The sequence below is a fragment of the Drosophila subpulchrella genome, unplaced genomic scaffold (assembly GCF_014743375.2).
Source record: "Drosophila subpulchrella strain 33 F10 #4 breed RU33 unplaced genomic scaffold, RU_Dsub_v1.1 Primary Assembly Seq354, whole genome shotgun sequence".
Classification (NCBI taxonomy): domain Eukaryota; kingdom Metazoa; phylum Arthropoda; class Insecta; order Diptera; family Drosophilidae; genus Drosophila; species Drosophila subpulchrella.
Genome location: NW_023665577.1, coordinates 4442642 through 4461436, shown reverse-complemented (window position 1 = coordinate 4461436; position 18795 = coordinate 4442642). Strand labels below are relative to the sequence as shown.

General features: G+C 40.1%; 1 protein-coding gene across 19 annotated transcripts in view; it reads right to left on the bottom strand.

Annotated features, from left to right (window-relative positions):
* LOC119559918 (dystrophin) overlaps positions 1 to 18795 on the bottom strand; it is a 151390-nt gene that overhangs the window by 63831 nt on the left and 68764 nt on the right. The window contains exon 1 of one of the 19 annotated variants that reach the window (XM_037873116.1): positions 11532 to 14269. The exons of 17 other annotated variants lie outside the window; for them this stretch is intronic. In XM_037873116.1, the coding sequence (XP_037729044.1) occupies positions 11532 to 14123 (2592 nt within the window). In that variant the 5' untranslated portion in view covers positions 14124 to 14269. Of the gene's footprint in view, positions 1 to 11531; positions 14270 to 18795 lie in introns of those variants that run through there. One more of the 19 variants, XM_037873117.1, reaches the window with a different exon arrangement.

Below are 18795 nucleotides of genomic sequence, written 5' to 3'. Positions count from 1 at the left end.
AAATGGTTTTTGGCTCAGCAAACAAATCTTCCAAAATGGGAACAAGTCAGCCAAAAAATACAAGCGGCAGAGGGCAAAGTAAGTGAATAAAAACTTAGATAAAAATGAAAACTTTCATCTTTCCAATTACTTTTCCTCAATATAAGCAAAGATAAATATAAATTCACAATTAAGTGAATATTGTTTGTACTAATTTGAGGATCTTACTTATTATAAAGGTGCAAAGCATTTTAATTGGACTGAATTTAACACAAACAAGAGCAATTAAATGTAATACTTGTGTTTAAATTTATGTGCAATCCACTCTCAGCCACTGAATAAATGGAAGAGGCTCTTTGACCCCGATTCCCGGCTATTAATATTAATAGATGCCAACACTACAGAGGAATCGCAGCAGCCAAAGGTTGACATTTCAATCTCCTTCTGGCAGACTGCTGATGATACCATGTTGCACATCATTACGAGCGGTTCGCTGGCAATCAGAAGGGACTCAGAACTCGTTCTATCCTAACTATGCTAATTCCAACTCGCATAACAAACTCGCATGCAGCACTCAAATCACTGACGAGTCTTGTTAGCAGAATCCGCAGACAGTTAACTACGTCGGGCAGAAGGAACCATCTGGGTGTTGCAGGGGGAACCTTTTTGGTCCTCGTTCATATTTCCCATGTTGCATGTTCCTGGCAATGGAACAACGATGAAAATTCCACTCCCTTACATGTATGATTTTTTTACCACCTCGCTTTAAGTTTCCCCTTTCGCCCTTGTGAAAAACTCATGTTTCTCTGTGTACAACGCTGCGTATGTGTAATATAACCATGTGTTAGCCGGCCATAATGAATGGAAGCTGGCTGGCAACTCATTACTGGCCAGCTGCCTGTGAGCAGGGACCACTACGAACTTTTTGGCAAATGTTCAGAAAGTCTCAAACAAGTGTAGAATTTTTGTGGAATTTTTTCAAGGGAAAAACGCTGGCATTTATATTAAATTTTAAAGCTTGTGAGCTTGGGTTTCTGCTTGGTTTTCGTCAGTGATAGAAATCTACACAAAACAAACAAATTAGTTGACTCGATGCTAGCAACATGCCATCAACAACTTTCAACTGATTAGCTACCCTGGTAGTCTGGCTTACAAAAAAAGGAGGGGAAAGCCACAAAAAGCAAAGGCCATAAATAATTGCAACTAATTTTGGGACAAGTTTTTCGCACAACTGTCACAGAGCTGAAGAAGGGCGTCGGAAAAGCGTGCTACGGAAAAACTAATAATGCCAATGACACACTGACATGTCCCACACACACACACACACACTCACTGTCCTGCTGTTCGCACACATGACACATAATCACATAAAAGTAATGAACTCTACACATAAAGCGGTTGCCTGACTGACTGAGCTTTGCTCCGAGAGCTGAAAGGGTCCTTCATCTCATAATGGTGCCACTAAAAGTCTGCGTTCTCCCTCTCTGTTTGTATATCCATCTCTTTCCCTGTCCCTGTCTCTGTCTCTGTCAAGCGGAGCTGAAGCGTAAATGCAACATACAACATACAACACACGACTTTAATGCTGCAGAAAGAGCCAAGGAAATGGCTGGCGAAGCAGAAACATGAACGGGGACCGACCAGAAGGCATCAGCCAACCAGACCAAAAAAATGTTAGCAAAAAGAAAGCCAGGCGAAACCGGGGAAAGTTGGCATACTCATCTTCGTCCGCACGGACTTTGTCATCTCCTGTTCGGGGCGATGAAAAACGGCTGGGAAAAAGTGTCCAAAAAGGAACTGGAAAAAATTAAACTACGCAGATCTAGATAAACGAAGTCACGATACGCTTTGAATTAACTGGGAAAATGGAATCAGGGAGCTTCATAAATAAAAAGAGAGAACATGGATCCGAGAGATAACATGGATACAGTCTAGACTCAATTCAAAATGTTCATAGAATATGGACTTAAGATATAATAGGATATCGCATATAGTCGATTCATGATATGCATATCACTTGTTCTTTAAAACAACTTTTAAACAGAATTTAAATTGTCTAAAAGTATGCAATGAATAAAAAATCGCTGAATGAATTCATTATACATCTGAGTTTAAAACTTTTTCATACTTTCAAACACCTACTGATAATATGTTTTTAGTTAGGCACAGTTGTCCTTGATTCATTATTAAAATATACCTGTCTAGAGCAACGAGCTAAGAAGTTCAAAACTTCCAAAGCAACCCCTAAATATCCAGTGAAATATTTAAAGTTGACTAAAAAATTCCAAAAACTTTTTGGCCATCAATCACCAAACTATTTCTTAACTGAAATTCCCCATCGAATTCATTAGAAGGATAGAGTATGTTGAAAAAATTTCAGCAGCCCTGAGCGAGCAACTAACGCTTTATTAGTATGTATGGTCACATGTCAGTGACGTCGTCATGTTGTGGCCAGCGGTTTTAGCTCCTGCTGCTCCACTTCCTCAACCTCATCCCTGTGCATCCTACATCCTGGCAGCCATACCCAAAACCCCACCCCCTCTCCATTCGCTTCCTTGTGATGTGGCCATGTCATTGCCTCGGCGTGCTGATAAAAATTTTTAACAAACTTTGAGTTAACGACAGCACCACTTTCCCGAGTTTGAGTGTGTGTGTTGGCCGTTATCCTCCATCCCCACGAGCAGTTTGAAAAATGGCCAAACACTATTAGCTTTCTGTCGGAAAGCAGCAGCAGCCACATACAAAAAAAAAATAAGTGAAAGCAATACAACGTCTAAAATATTAGTTGCAACATTTTTCGTGTCATAAAACTTTATTTGTTGGCAACCAGAAGAGCCAACAGAATAGTAGAAAATATAAAAATATATATGCAATGCAAAAAATGGAATCACCAAGGTCATATCTTCAATGCAGATTTATGGTGACGGAACACTAAATGACATTTCCTGTCACAAAAAGGAGAATATAACAGACGGTGAGGAAAATTTGTAATTTATTCTAAGCAAACTAACCCTCAACCTCTAACTTTGTATGCCAACTCGCTCAGATTTCATTTAATCAAACCCTGCCGCTTCCCTATCGAGTCAATGTTTACCTTTAATATCCGCTTGGCAAATCGAATTCCTCTTTTTTCCCCCCAGAACAACAATTGTGGAGAGACAATACCTAGGACTTTGTGAGCTTTTCTTCCCCCATCCCCCATCACTGTTTTGTTTGTTTCTTTTTTCAATTTTCCACACAATCGAGCACGAGACAAAGACAATGCCAACACATGGAAACTATGTGGCAACTATTCCGCAGCTGTCACCCCTGGAAAGCGGACAAACTGGAACGGCGGACTCCCAATTTCAGTTGCCATAAATAAGGAGACTTTTCAACACATTAAACACAATAAATCCTAAACAAACGAAAAAAAAGTAGCGAAAACGCGTCTGCTAAAAACAGTTCGTTGGCAAATGTCAACACAGATTGACAAAGGAAAACGGGCAGTGGGCGGCGGTGGGTGGTGATGGGTTTTAGGTGGCCCCTCCAGGAAAATGCATCAAAGCATCAGAGAGTAATTGAGTGACTATTGTTGTTGCTGCCGAGACAAAGCCGCAACACATTCGCCGGCATTAGCGGGAATTGCAATTATCCTCGTGCCTTCTGTGCAACTGCAGTTCTCTGACAAAAGCCCAAAGTAGGCAGCGAAAACGATTTACAGTGGGGCTTCTATAAAGACAACTTGTATTTGGTTTACCTACAAAAATATTCAAACAGCTACATATTACACAACCCATTATATTTTCATCTGGAGTTGTCCAAAAGCAATCCTTTCTTAATTTGTATTTTAAGCCCAAAAAAATAGTTGAAAGAAATATTGGTGAATTTTTTAAAATGATATAATGGCAGAATTATTGAAAAATAAATGAATAAAAACTTAAAAGGTAAGAAATTATTTTATTTATTTATTTTAAATGGAAACAAAATTAGTATTTTTATTAGTATGTTTAACAATTTTGCTAACACAAAATTTGGGTGAACTATTATAAGTGTAAAAGTTAACATACACTGGTCGGCATATGTATTTTGACAAAATAAAAGTTAAGTATACTCATAACTTGAATTTACTTCTTGTAAACTATAGGCATCAATGGAAAGGTAATTTCAATGCCGTTTGAATGATACAATACATTTCTTTATCCATTCAGTACTTATTGAAAAGGACGAATTTGTGTAAATCAACTTTGAAATTTTAAAAAAAAACTTTTTTCCTCGTCTTGAAAACTTAAATTTTTTGATGCAAAAAGTTTCTTCAAACAAAAACAATAGTAACTGCAAAAAGAATTTTTCAAAAATCATTTTTCTTATATTTTTTATGATTTTTTGAAGGTGACAATGTCGGAAAAAATTTGTATGAAAAAGACAAAAATATGGCTCAAATGCCTGTTTTTAAGCATTTTCAAAAATTCATAAAAAATATAAGAAAAATGATTTTTGAAAAATTCTTTTTGCAGTTACTATTGTTTTTGTTTGAAGAAACTTTTTGCATCAAAAAATTTAAGTTTTCAAGACGAGGAAAAAAGTTTTTTTTTTAAATTTCAAAGTTGATTTACACAAATTCGTCCTTTTCAATAAGTACTGAATGGGTAAAGAAATGTATTGTATCATTCAAACGGCATTGAAATTACCTTTCCATTGATGCCTATAGTTTACAAGAAGTAAATTCAAGTTATGAGTATACTTAACTTTTATTTTGTCAAAATACATATGCCGACCACTGTATAGTCTTAGAAATAAAATTTGCACATGAACTTAGAATTGAATTGACATTTACAACCTACACCGCAATTCATCTTAGGTAAGCTTCACTGTACAAAGCCACTCTAATCTGGAATTATGACGGGTAGTTAGAGAGCAGGCCTTTCCATCTGGTATTTGTCTCGCCCCCTCTCTAAACACACTCGACCGCCATTTTGACTTTGATGCAGTGCACTCGGGAAAAGTCAAGTTTTTCTTTCTCGCTCTCCCTCTGTTTGTCTTGCTCTCTCTTTCTCTACTTTTTTCCTTCCTGCCTACTAATATTACTTAAAGTGTCAACATTGCACCGACTTAAAGCGCTCTAAATCCCTGATCGAGAAATAGGATAAAGATGGAGCCCCAGTGAAAGTTGGTCTTAAGTGAAATTGACATTTAGGCCGTAAATTGCACATCGATGCAAATTGTGCTTCCTCTTCTTACGAGCTTTTCATTCAATTGAATTCAACTCTTGTCATCATGCAACCCAATTTTCAGGACATAAACCCGCCCCTTAGTCTCGTTTTATATTCCTGACTCCTGTTCACATGTGACTGGATGGAAAACATGCAGGGAAGCAATTTCTTTTTCCTCCCATTTCCCATTTTCTTTTCGTTTTTTTTCTTTTGTTCCGTCCCTGGCTTGCACAATTCAATTTGGCAAAAATGTAATCGATGCTAAGATGTGCAACGAAAACAAGTCATGGAAAATATAAGGTTCCGTTTTCCCTCATGTGAAAAGCGGTGGGCGTGGCATTTGCATGCAAAATATCAGTTTGTCGTGTTTTTTGGGGAGTAGAAAATTAAATGTCTTCAAATGTCACTTTGCATAGCTTTCTTCCTTTTTAAGGATGATGGATTTTTTATAAAGTTCTTTTAAAAAATTAAAATTTATGAGTAAATGTAAGTGAAATGTACCTATCGATGACTTAAAAAATTAAAAATAAAATTAAATGTTTTATTATTCAAGGGTCTGCCAGTTAAAATATATTTTATAAATATGTTTGAATCATTTTTATATAATATTTGCCTGAAAAACATATTTTTAAGGGTATTTTCCCCAGAGTTTTCCCAGAGAGTTTCTGCTTTCCATTTCTGACTTCATTAATTTTCCCGGAACATTTCTCTTAATTATAGTGCAGACACGTGCACACATCATTAACATCCCGCCAAGAGAGACCGAGTGCCCAAAAGGAATGCCAGTGGAACCTTGTTTTTTCCCCGAATTCAATTGCAATCAATCAAAACCAATGCGATATACATATATTTTTCTGGTATAAAGATATGTGAGCACCTTTCACCGCACTTAATGGCGGTTCCATTCAAATATGCGAAATTCGAGAACCGCAAACGAGTTGCGGTCTTTTGCACTTTTAAAATGGGCGGCAGGGGCGTGGCAGACGTAACATTAAAATAATTGCTTGCAATTTGATTTCATCAACCGCACAGGAGAGTGAGCCAACGAAGTTACAGCATTAAAACAGAAGCTCTGATCTCGGCTCCCATTGTCTGTCGGCTGAATATTCGCATTAATGAAGCTGCCATTCAAACAAACAATCGCTGGAGAAAGCACAAAAAATGGGAGGAAAATCTGCTGAATTTGAGGCAAGTGCAGGGCCATTCAATACAAAATTGAGCTGTTGCATATGCTCAAAAAGCGAGTTTGGGGTGGCTGAACAAATTGCGAAAAACGGCGAATGCATTTCGTTTACTGCGAGCAGTTTTTCAGATTTTTTCGCCACCCCATCCCCATCCCCATGCCATTTTTCACCATTTTCCCCACCTTTGTTGTATCCATTTTCCGACGGCATTTGCATAGCACTCGTCCTTACCTCCCGGCAGAACCTCGATTTTCTTGCAGCAATTTCCATTGCAGCCATGTTAACCCAGTTGCACCTGAAAAACGCCCCGAAGTTTGTTAGTTTGTTTGCCGGCAATGCTGCGATGCGGCGCTGCTGCCAGAGAAAATATGTCAAAAATCAGCAGGGAAAAAATGAAAAAGACAAGGATCTGCCTTCGATTGCCTGCAGCCTCCATAAAAAGAGATGGGAGAGGAAAGATAGCTACGCATATGCACTTTGTTGTGTATTGCATATGACGCCCTGTCAGAGGCGCCTGAAAGTATGCAAACAGTCTCGTTTCGTCTCCTGTCGGCTTAGATCTCTCCGCATTGTTTTCAAAGAAAAATAAAAAGTATCAAAAGGGAGCCAGACAAAAAATGAAATTGTAAGCTTCGTCCTGGTATTGTTGATTTTTTTTCTTTGAAACCCAATCCAGGCTGAAGTTAATCTCAGATTAATCTATGAATTGCATTCTAATATAAAGCGCTATTTAAAAAACTCAGAATATTATGAAGCGTTTAATATTAAAAATAAATGTTAATATACATATACATTATAAGTTCTGAGATCTTTTAAAAATATATCTAGTTCCATTATATGGTGTTCCCAAAAATTACTTAATTCCTATGGGGCATTTTATAACTCCGAGTTTTTACGAAAATAGGTATATCTAATTCCATAAAATAGAATAAGACCATAAATAGAGGACTCCATTAAATAAATAATAAATTCTTTTTTGAAATTGAAAATACATTTTCTGAGTAATTTAAAACTTTTGTCACCTTGCCCCACAGCAATTAAAATGAAATTGGCGCAATTTTTAAAATTTAATTTACACTTTTCTCTGGGGAACGAAAAAGTTGATTCAATTTCACTTGATTAAGCCGCCAGCTTTTCGGCGACTTAACGCTGTTGCCGTCTCCTTTCATCCTCCACATTCCCTCTCTTTCTCTCTTCTCGAACTGCATTCCGCTGTGCTTTTCGGGCCGTAAGTAATGAAGTGCTTTAAATATTAAAACCAATTTACGCGACAACATACGCGTGTTATGACGCTTGTTACCAGGACTTTTGTTGGCCACTGTTTTTCTTGTTGTCGAGCAACCAAAAAGGGAAGCAGCTGACATATTTCCATGGCCCATAGCCCATAGTCCATGGTCCGTGGTCCATGGTTCGGTGTCCTCGTACAGGACCTGTGTCCTGGTAAACTTTTGCAATTAATCAAGATAGGCCGGCCGTCGGAATGAACATCGCAATTTACATGGCTCCAACATATGGCCGACTCTCTTTCTCCCTCTCACAGGACCATTTCCCTCCTTTCCGCCCTACTGCCACGCCCCCTCTCCTGGGAAATCCCAAGGTGTGTGTGTGTATTTGTGTGGGCGACAAAGATTAATAATAATAACTGCGACTAGCCCAGCGGTTGGTCAGCAAGTGGCATAATCATGATTTATGACATGCAATTAATAAGCGACATGGTCAAGGGGAGGGCGGCAGCCAGGGGGCGTGGCCGTGCGGCAAACAAGGCGTTGAGCCTCCAATTGAAAGCTGTTGACAATGGCATTTCCATCGACCCACCCACAAGTCCATTTTGTCACCTGAGCACCACGTTTTCAGCTCCCCACAATTGCAATTATTTTAAGCACGCACTTTGATGGTTGCTTTTGCGGTTTTTAATCAAATAGTGCAAGAAGTACACTATTCAGCAGGTCAATCAGCGATTAATTTGCCATTAGGGGGAAAATTAATAATAGATTTTTAGAGCAGAGGTGTTAGTTAATATTTTCAGGTAAATCAGTATTTCTTTTTTTTCTTGCCTATAAAAAAGATACGTTTTTTCCTGTATAAATATTACAAATTGTTTGGTTTATGCATTTAGCATAGAACCATTTAAAATATATATAAAGGGATTTCCTCAACTCAACCAACTAACGTTTATATAAAAAAAAGGAAAGCTTTTTTCCACTCTCCCACTCATTTTATTCAATCGACATTGTTGAACCCGTACAAATTGGCTTATCGCCAACCATGTTGTCCAGTGTAATTAACCGCAATGTCCGTTATAGTAATTAAAAAGTTATTTTTTGGGTTTTCACGCCTCTGCAAACAATGCAGGCCCACTCACACAAGCAAACGCCCACAGAGCTACGGAAATAAATGCGCACAATAAACACTAAAGGCCACAAAATTGCATTTGTTAATTGCAGCGAGGCCAAAAGTGAATTCCGTGTCCCTGCGAGGGAGTCCTTTCTGGTATTATAATACCCGTAGCGCCGGTTCGCTTTTGTTCCGCGCGAAGCTAATTAAAATAAATGTCATTTGGACCAGGGCTGTCAATAGTCGAATGGCCAAATGCTGTTGGTCCTGTGGACATCGCGTTGATTTTGCACTTCATTTGCTAAACAAAATTGTGGAAAATGTGCAGGGGGGTTTCGGCGGCAAAGCTGGGTGGGCGTACTGTTGCAGAAATAATTACTTTGTAATGCAAATTGTAAATTGTGAATTGTAGCGTGTGGGTGTGTGAGTGTGCAGCAGTGGAAATGCAATTACTTCAGTCCTGTGTAATTGTTTGCAATTGCATTATGAGTAGCATACTTTTCGGCAGCACTGTGTGTGAGTGCATGGATGACATTAAACTTTTATTGTTTGCGTTTTGTGCTGGAAAAACACAAATACGAATGCAATGTGCCTAACTGAAATAAACAGGCAAGCTTCGGGCTGTACAATTGCTTACCCGAAAAGTGTCTCAAATAAATGCAATTTATTCCCCTCTGAAATTTTACAGAAAGCAGACAATTTGCATTCATTTTTAATTGGCCACTTCTAGTTAAGATATGCAACAGGAATTTCTTTAAATAATTGGCATGTATGTAGTAAGAGAATTGAGACAGAATTATTGTTTTGTTATTTGAGATGCCTTCTATTATCAGAAATAGCTAATAAAGGTGCCTACAAGTGGGGAAGAAAATTTTTAAAATACCAAAATCCCATGGAATAATTGCCTATTCATTTTCATAGCATACTGTTAGGCAACTTTAAAAGGGGTCTTAAATTCTAGTGATTTCCGTGGCTAAATTTTACGTTTTACATTAAAAATATTGTTTTTAAAAAGCAAATCACTACATTTTTTTGTGTTGTTGTATAAGATACCTTTGATTATCAGAAATAGCTAATGAAGGTGTCTAAAAGTAGGCAAGAAGATTTTTAAAATACCAAAATCCCATTTAATAATTGCGTATTCATAGCATACTGTTAGGCATCTTTAAAATGGGTCTTAAATTCTAGTGATTTCCGTGGCTAAATTTTACGTTTTACATTAAAAATATTGATTTTAAAAAGCAAATCACTACATTTTATTGTGTTGTTGTATCAGATACCTTTGATTATCAGAATTAGCTGGTGTAGGTGTCTAAAAGAAGGCAAGAATATTTGTAAAATTCGAAGTTCCGATGGGTAATTTGCGATTTGATTAACATACCACACTTTTAGGATCTTTTTAATGGTTTTTCAACTTCTACAGATTTTCAATGCTAAATCGTACGCTTTACCTCAAAAATATTGATTCTGAAAAGCAAATCACTACATTTCATCAAGACACTGTGCTTGGCACATTGTCAGCATTGTTCGGCGAACTCAAAAGGGGAGTTATATGTATAAACTCGAATTTGCCAGTTCATGCTTCCCCAAGGAACCCGAGGCCTCAAACACGTTCACACATAAACATTTACATTCGCACACCACTCGCCAGACCGCATAAATTTAAATTAGGCCCGGAACCCAGAAAAGGCAATGAGCGATAAGCCCGGGCCGAGATCTTCGTGCCAGACAAAACCCACAATTAGAACTAGTTCCCATTTGTCATTAGCAATATTGTTTTAGGCGAACATCAGGACACCAAGTCCTGTACGAAAAGGTGTTATTAAGACGGCAGACATTTCCGCATCAGCCTCGTATGGGATCTGATTTATTTAGCATATCAACCGGCAGCATGGGAGGCCATGGGCCATGATATGCCCTCTGATTATCTGCATTTGGGAATTTCCCCGACTCTTCGTCTCACTTGATTACTCCAACATCACCACAGCTTATGTGCGTGTGTGTCAAGTTTTATGGCCTCTGTGCCACCAAGAAATTCTTGATTAAAATTTCAATTTCAGCCGGCCCGAGATTAGCTTACTTGCTAAAGCAAAATGACTTTGTAGTTTATTAAAATTAATTGGCTCTGAGCAAATTTGGTGAAAATTGATGGAAATTGATCCACGCCACCACTCTCTCGTAAGTTTAACTTTCTGGGTCATTAACTGATTTGATGGCTTTTAGCCGCAAAGAGCCGGAGAACGAGCGACTTTTGGGCATCCGGAGATAAGCGCATTGACCCGGTCTTGGTCATTTCGATGATGATGAATTATGTAAGGCAATAAAACCGTATCTGATGTACATGTGAGTTAATGGCCGGGTCAGATGGGAGGGGTGTTTTTCAAATTGATTCGAAAACACGCTTGACTTACTCATTAAACTGCGATTTTTTGCGAGTACATACCTGCAAGAAAAACAAGGATTTTAAATTAATTAAAAATATATACAAGCGGAGGAATTATCAAAGAATGTGGGGGGTATAAAAAAAACTCTTGCTGCTGACATAGTAATTGGTTTCTATGATTTTTTTAGGGTTAAGTCTTTATTAACTGTTTTTAGAACGAACTTCCATATTAATCTTCAAGTATCACTCATAAAACTGAACTCAAAATCATATGTTAAGCCATTCTTACTCAACTGACTCATACGATTCAGACTATCGATAATATCGATTAACAAAAATGTTCTAAATATTTATAAAACCACTCTTTTTCTTTTTATAACAAAGTAAGACATACCAATTTTCTTAACTTAAATAACCAGCTCATGAAACTGAACTCAAAAAATATTTACTTGTGTTTACCTGACTCAACCGATCCTGGCTATCGATTATATCGATGAACAACCGCATGCGATCGTCGAGTATCTGGAACCCGTTCCTGGGCTGCAGGAGCAGATTCTGAACCGCTTCCCGGATACTTCCGGGGGTTGTGCTGCAAGAACTGCTGTCATCGCTGGCGAAACCGTTCTGCAACTGTTGCTGCTGCTGATGATGTTGCTGGTGTGGCAGTTGCTGCTGCTGATGTGTCTGATGTTGCTGCTGCAACTTCAATTGCAACGAGTGCTGTCGCAGGGCCTCCGAGCACTTGCGCAAATAGTCGTAGGAACCTTTCGATTTGTACTTATCGGCCATAGCCTGAAAACTATCCAGGATCTCATTGAAGTCGGTGATCATGGGCGCCGTCGAGGGTGTCGTGGTGGCGCTCGAGGGCGTGGTCACCGATCCTAGCGAGCTGTTCGACTTGCTCATCACCATCTGCTGCAGTTTTGGGGAGGTGCTGTATGGTGATGTGGTTATAACCCGAAGTTCTGTGGTCAGTGAACTATTCCCATTGGCAGCTAGATTTTTTAGGCTATTGCTGCTTGCGGAACTGGGAACCGCCTTGCTGGGACTCAGGGCCTGCAGATCCTCGCTCATGAGTCGCAGATTGTCGGAGATCTGGTGGAAACTCTCGGAGGTCACCAGCGAATGCTCCCTTTGCTCCAGTTTGCCATTACTGCTACCGGGTATGATGCTACTCTTGGGTCTTCGACGAGTGGGTATGCCATTGGTTTGGCTATTAGCTACTCCTACTCCTGCGGGAGTGGCACCAGCTGCTCCTCCACCTGGGGTTCCCGATGTAACATCTGGCATTTGCAAGGGTTTCGAGATGAAGGAGTCGAGCGTCTGGGAGCTTGTCAACTTGGGTTTGTCCACGTTTTCAGGTATTTTATTGGCGCGTATTGCATCAAGAAATTGTCTCAGTTGATCCGAGGGCGTGGGTGTGGCCTCTGGTTCCGCTTTGGTAGTTGTTATAGAAGGCTGATCCGTTGAACCACTCCTTTTTAAGGTCGATGTGGCAGTGGGTTTCAGCACATCCTCAGGCATGTGTTGCTGGTACTCCTGTCGCATGCTGCTCCTTATGTTGTCCAGAAAGAGTCGCAGTTGATTGGAGGGCGTTTGGGCCTCATTGGCCTGACTGTTGGAGAGCGAGGCCAGTGATTTGCTGACAATCTCGGGGGAAATCATATTTGGCTGGAAGTTGTTATTCCCATTGCCGGTGGTATTACTATTATTGCAGGTTGTCGGCGTGAGCAGGTTGAGATTCGTCTGACTTTGCTTGGCCAGTTGCTGTTGTCTTTTGAGCTCGGAAAGTAATTTTGCTTGTTCTGAGTACTTTCGCACACTTTCGGTTATGGTTCTTAGTTGCTCCGAATAGGCCCTCAACTGGTGTTCCAAGTAAGCCTGATCTGGTGCTGGTGCCGCGTAGCTCATGGGTCTGGATTGCTCTGTTTTAGTGCCATTTTCCACCTCCTGACTGCCGTGGAAACTGATGGAATGCCTCATGGTGTTCACCTGACTTCCTGCCGGACTCATTAGCATATTGTCAGCACTGCTGCTTTTCTTGGGACTCTTTTGGCGGCTTAGGGTTCCATTGTTGTTGCCGTTGCCATTGGGAAAACGTCTTAGAGGTATGGGTGGTGCTTCTGTGGTTAGACCACCATTGAAACGATCCAAACTCCTGGGTCTCTGATGGGTTCCATTGCCATTGATTTGGCCATTTAAGCCGGTCTGTTGCTGCTGTTGTTGATGCTGCTGCATTGGTGGCCTGGGCGTGCTCTGCGATCTGCGTGGAACCACTGGAGCCACATTGGGTTTCCGGTGCAATGGTACTGGAGGAGCAGGTTGTCCATTGGTGGGACTCTGCCTGTACTGCTGGAATAATGCCGCATATAGGGTCTCCTTGTCGCCGCCATTGGCTGTTGCTGCTGTGACGGCATTGCGCAACTGTTGCTGCTGCCGCGAAAGCTGCAACAATCGCTGCTGTTGCTGGGCATTGTAGTCCACAAAACTGGAGGCTGGTGCCCCGCCCACGGCGATACTATGTGGACGTTGCTTCAAACCACGCAATCGCGAAGGTTCCGCATATTCGGGCATCTCATAGTTGCCAGAACTGGCAGATGTTGCAGGCGGCACATTAGATATTGCTGCCGGCACAGCACTGGGCAATGGTGCAACTTCCGTGGGTGACGGACTATTCAAGAAGGGATTGTTGCCCTTCAGAGCGATCGGCTGGGCAGCTCCCGGCAGTCCGGAACTGGGCAACATGCTGGTCAATTGCGGCGGCGGACCCGGGGAACTTTGCAACGCCTGTTGCTGCTGCTGCTGGGTGGTGCTACCTGGATACAATAGCGATTCGCTGATGTGCAGGTCAAGTTCGTGGGCGTTGGGCTTCGCGTAAATGGGATTTGTGCGTGCAGGGGGCGTGGCAGCTGCTGGATATCCGGTAATTCGAAAACCATTCATATTGCTCGTTGGCTGCTGTTGTTGTTGTTGCTGCTGTTGGTGTTGCTGCTGGTGATTTTGGTGTTGCTGCTGCTGCTGCGCAATCTTGGCCGTTATTGTCGTGGTCATGGCGCATTTGTTTCCTTTGACCCGGCCATGAACTGTTCGTTAGCCAATCAAACCATCAATCAATCAATCACTTCGATGGCTGTATTTGTATTCGCTTTTTTGACATTCAATTTAATTGCACTACGAGGTGCAATTAGTGAAGATATATATTTCAAATATACTGCACGCGTAAGGGAAATTATTTATTAACACTTATCAAACAAAAAAATAAAATTGGTTACTCTGATGAGTACAAAAAACGTTTATAATTATAGTTTCATAGTTGTTTTGTATTTTTAATTGTCCGTTTTTTATTTATATTTTTATTATGCCCTTTATTTATTTATGCTTAACATACTGAATGTTCAAAGTAAACGATCATAAATTGTGGAAAGTGTAATCAATTTCTTCCTTTGCGTCAACCTCAGTTCGGTACCATTTGTCATGTCAACCCATTATCCAGCAAATAATGCCATTGAATAAATACAGAATACATTATGCAAATCGGATCGACAAGGCCGTAATATATTTTATATGATAATAATAAGCCAACAATTTGTTCAATACAAATGCCGAAGGATTTGCCTTGTACAAATGCAAATTGCCATTTCGAATTAGCCAAGTCAAATATCAACAAGACTACCTGAGGGCAGAAAAGCGACTGAAATTCAACAGAATTTTCCCCAAGTTGACCAAGAATTTGCCAACGGAAAATGTTGGAAAACTTAAGTCTTAGTTGCTGCGGTTGCTTTGAACAAAACTATTTATGACAATGTGTGTAAAAAGGTCACTCCCTAACCCTTTTCCAGCTTTTCCTCCCTCTTTTCCCCTTTCCCCATCGAAGTGTCAACAGCAGGAAAAACAATGGAATGGAAAACATTTACACGCTTTAGAGCGTAAATACGCCATAAAGGGAAATGAGCGACGACAATGATATTGGGGAAGGGGAGTGCGGTATGTGTGGCTTAGAACTCTGAACAAACATAAATATTTAATAAAAAATGCGCATAAATTATAAAACACAAATTCGAGCTGAAATAAGAAAAGCCGGGCAAATGAATGCGGCCGAAGGGAAAATGGCCGGGAAAGCGGAAAGGATGGCTGAAACAAGCCATGAGGGAAATACGCGCGAACATGTAACAAAATGCACATATGAATACGGAGATATAGCGGGATGGGGCGATAGGTGGAGTGAGACAGGAGAAGTGAGTTACATGTGCCGAGTGGGTAGATTAATTTACGTGGTGACTGTATTTGCACTGGCCGAAATCCGAAAACTTTAACCTCATCCTGGGCCTCCAAGGAATTCCAGGAATTTATTTTAATACAAAGATGAAACAAAAGTTAGTCATCCATAAATGATTCAATTAAGTAATAATTATGTAGAAAATATCTATAATTTAATTTATACGCATTTCAACTAAAGGAACTCCTGGAATTTATTATTGTACACATTTTAAACAAAAATGTATTCAACCCATTCACAAACAAATGTATGCAATTTTATTAAATAATATTTTCATTGTAAGTCGATAATGTAAAGTATAGGACTTTGTAACAAAACCAACCAATCAGTTTATTCATCCCCTCTTTACTTATGAAAATCAAATAGTAAGTACCACTTAATTTCTAGCTGGCATTATATAAATCAATTTTGCAAAGCCTAATACAATTTAGGGCAACTAAATAAACATGGGTCAAGCCAAAGGCAAACACTCATGTCACCTGCAGAACTCTACAAATATCAATCAATTAAAATCAAACGGTAATTTAACAATTATTCCATCGATAACCTGTCTTGGATGCCCTCATTCACATCACCCACTAGCCAGTAGGTATTTTGTAATTTAGTGCAAATTAATTTGCTAATGTGCGAAATAGTTCCGAAATGAGAGCAAACAGGAAAGGCATTTTTCGAGCTGTGTAAACAGCGAGAAGAAGAGCTGCAAGCTGCATCATGGCCCCGTGATGCACTTTGTCAACTCGTCATGCTACGTGCTCAGCTGTCTGAAGTCGGGGTCCTGTCCTGGGGTTCCAATCTCCAAGCCCCGTCCCTCCGGTTTGTGGTTTATGACTAGCTGGAGAGACAGAGACAGAGCGGAGAAAGCCAGGGACTTCTTCACATGGATAGTGTGTCAGTGTGCTAGGACAGCCATGGATTCACGGGGATGAGGTGCGGATGGCAAAAGTAACTTGTATCAACACTTTAGCACATGCATAGCAAACTGAAGAGACCCACTTTGCACACACACGGGGGCACTGGCAGAAAGTGGATTCCTATTCGGACAACAATCAAATGGTATATTTCTTATCAAAAAACTAGTTCTAAAAATTAAATTAAACAAATTGAAAACATAAATTAGTTTAATCTTAATTTAATGACATTTGAAATAATAAAAAATAAACTAAACACACATATTTATTATTTGGGTTCAGTTTCTCAGTGTCAGGTTAAGATTCTCGTACCTGTCAGAAAAAGTTATCATGACGTTAATTTGTTCGCAGAGACAAATTGGTTTTATAATAGATCTAAGTTTTTCAATTTTAAGTCAGATAAAACTTTTTAGTTTTTTTTTCAGATTTTGAGAAATTGAATACTTTTGAGAAAAAATTTAACTCGAACTTAACTGGAACATTGCCTGTGTTAGAATTTTTAGTAAAAAAAAAGTTAAAATGACATTAAGAAATCGGCTCTGAACACTAATATGACATCAAGAAACTGAATGTTTCAGAAAAAGCAATTCAACTCAACGAAAAAAGTTAACATGACATTGAGAAATTGGCTCTAATTTCTTTTTTAATTCTAAAATATTAAGACAATCGAAATTTTAATAAATATTAAATTTAAATGAAAACTCTATCCTTTTTCTCTCAGTGCACGCCCACCTGCTGACCCCCCTGGAGCAATGCACCTTGCAGCAGCACAGCACTGGGCAGGGCACACAAAATGCCAGCCATCGTCTTGACATATTTGGGTTAGATTTGCCTGCTCTTGCTCATTAGGAATTCGGACTAAATTCTGGCCTCCCCCCCTGCGTTCCTGCGCTAATGAACATAACTCTAGAGGAGAAGGCTCCCAACAACGGCTGACAGACAGCAGAGAGTTTTCGGTTTGTTTGTGTAAGTTTTAAATTAATGACAGCATATTTACTTGAGGCCCCAAAAACGAGGAAGAAAAGGGGAACACAGATGCTGCTGCTGCTGCTGACCAGAGCAACTTGAAAATAGATTAACAAAAATTAATGTTATGCTCGGTTTCCAGTTCTCTGATGCGGAATCAGGTCCTGGTCCTGGTCCTGGGCTCTGGAAATTAAATAAGATGTCCTGTCACTGTCACGAACCCAGTGTTTGTTGTTTCTCTATGAGTGTGTGTGGCTGATGAATCTCCCCGGCTTCCTGGGTCTTTATCTTCCCTTCTGTCTTTCGAGGAATTTGATTTAATTTGTGGCAACGAGTGTCTTCAGCTAGGGCAGAATCTCTATCTGGGTTTTGCCATCATTTGTTTGCGTTGTGTTCGTGGTTTGTTTAGAAAGCGAGTTTTTGAGTTGGCAAAGATAAATAGCCAAAGGCAGACCTTTAAAGAAATATTCTTCAAATTACAAGACCTTTAATTGTCACTCTTTAATTGTTCCAAAAGAAAATGATATGACCAAAAATATTTTTAGTGCAATAACTCTTGTTGAAATATTACAACTTCACTATAAATCAAGCCAAATCAGTGGTAGTTGAATAATTCAATTTTCAATTAGCCAGCGGTTACCGCATCTTTCGCTAATAAAACTCACCGTAAATTAATTAAAAGACAACAAATTACCCAGACACATGCTGATGAGAAAACCCCATTCAATAATTTTCAATTAGTGCTGAAACCTAATCAAACTAGCAGCAGCAGCAAAATCTGACCGCAAGGCGGTTACCAGATGAAAAAGGATAATTAAGGGGTATGTGGAGAGCGAAAAGGGGGAAAACGGAGTGTAAACCAAATCCGAAAAGCTGGGCAAAACTTTCGTTTAGAAAAAAACAGATCGACTAAGTGGAAAAACCGAGCAGAAACCAAAGGAGCTAAAAGTGAATCCTCCGCCGCATTCAAAAGTGAAAAGCTGCAAGAGCAACACAGGCAAACAGCGATAACAAATGAACAGGAGAAGGAGCAAGGACTCGCAGCTAGGATACAAAAAAAAATGGGGAAAAGGACTTCGTACTTGTACTACACGCCAAGGGCCAGGCTCAAACACTAAGCAAATAGACATGATAAATTAAAAAAGCAGAAAGCAAAGCAGCACGAGCCAAAATGGAATGAAAAGCAAATAACGCGACGCATTGCACGCAGAGCTCAAGAAAAGAGTACAGCAACTCCACCTAACCTCCAGTTCCTCCGCCTCCCATCCGCGCCCCCTTTTCAATCCGCCCCCAACAAAGGGGCGTGGCTGGAGCGGTGGTCTATGTGTGTTAAGTGGCATGCCCCAAAGGCGTCAAGAGGCACGCAGGATAAATAACAAAACGACACTGATAGAAGGCAGAAGCAAATCCTGTTAAATGGGCGAAAAGGGGGTGGGCCAAAGGGGCGGCCGGGGTCTAAGCCCCAGTGGGCGTGGCACCTCAATGGGGCAACTGGCTTGTTTGGTTCCAGCAGGTGTTAGCGCGTTCGAAACGCCTGCGATTTGCCATTTGCATAGTCGAGAATATGTACTAA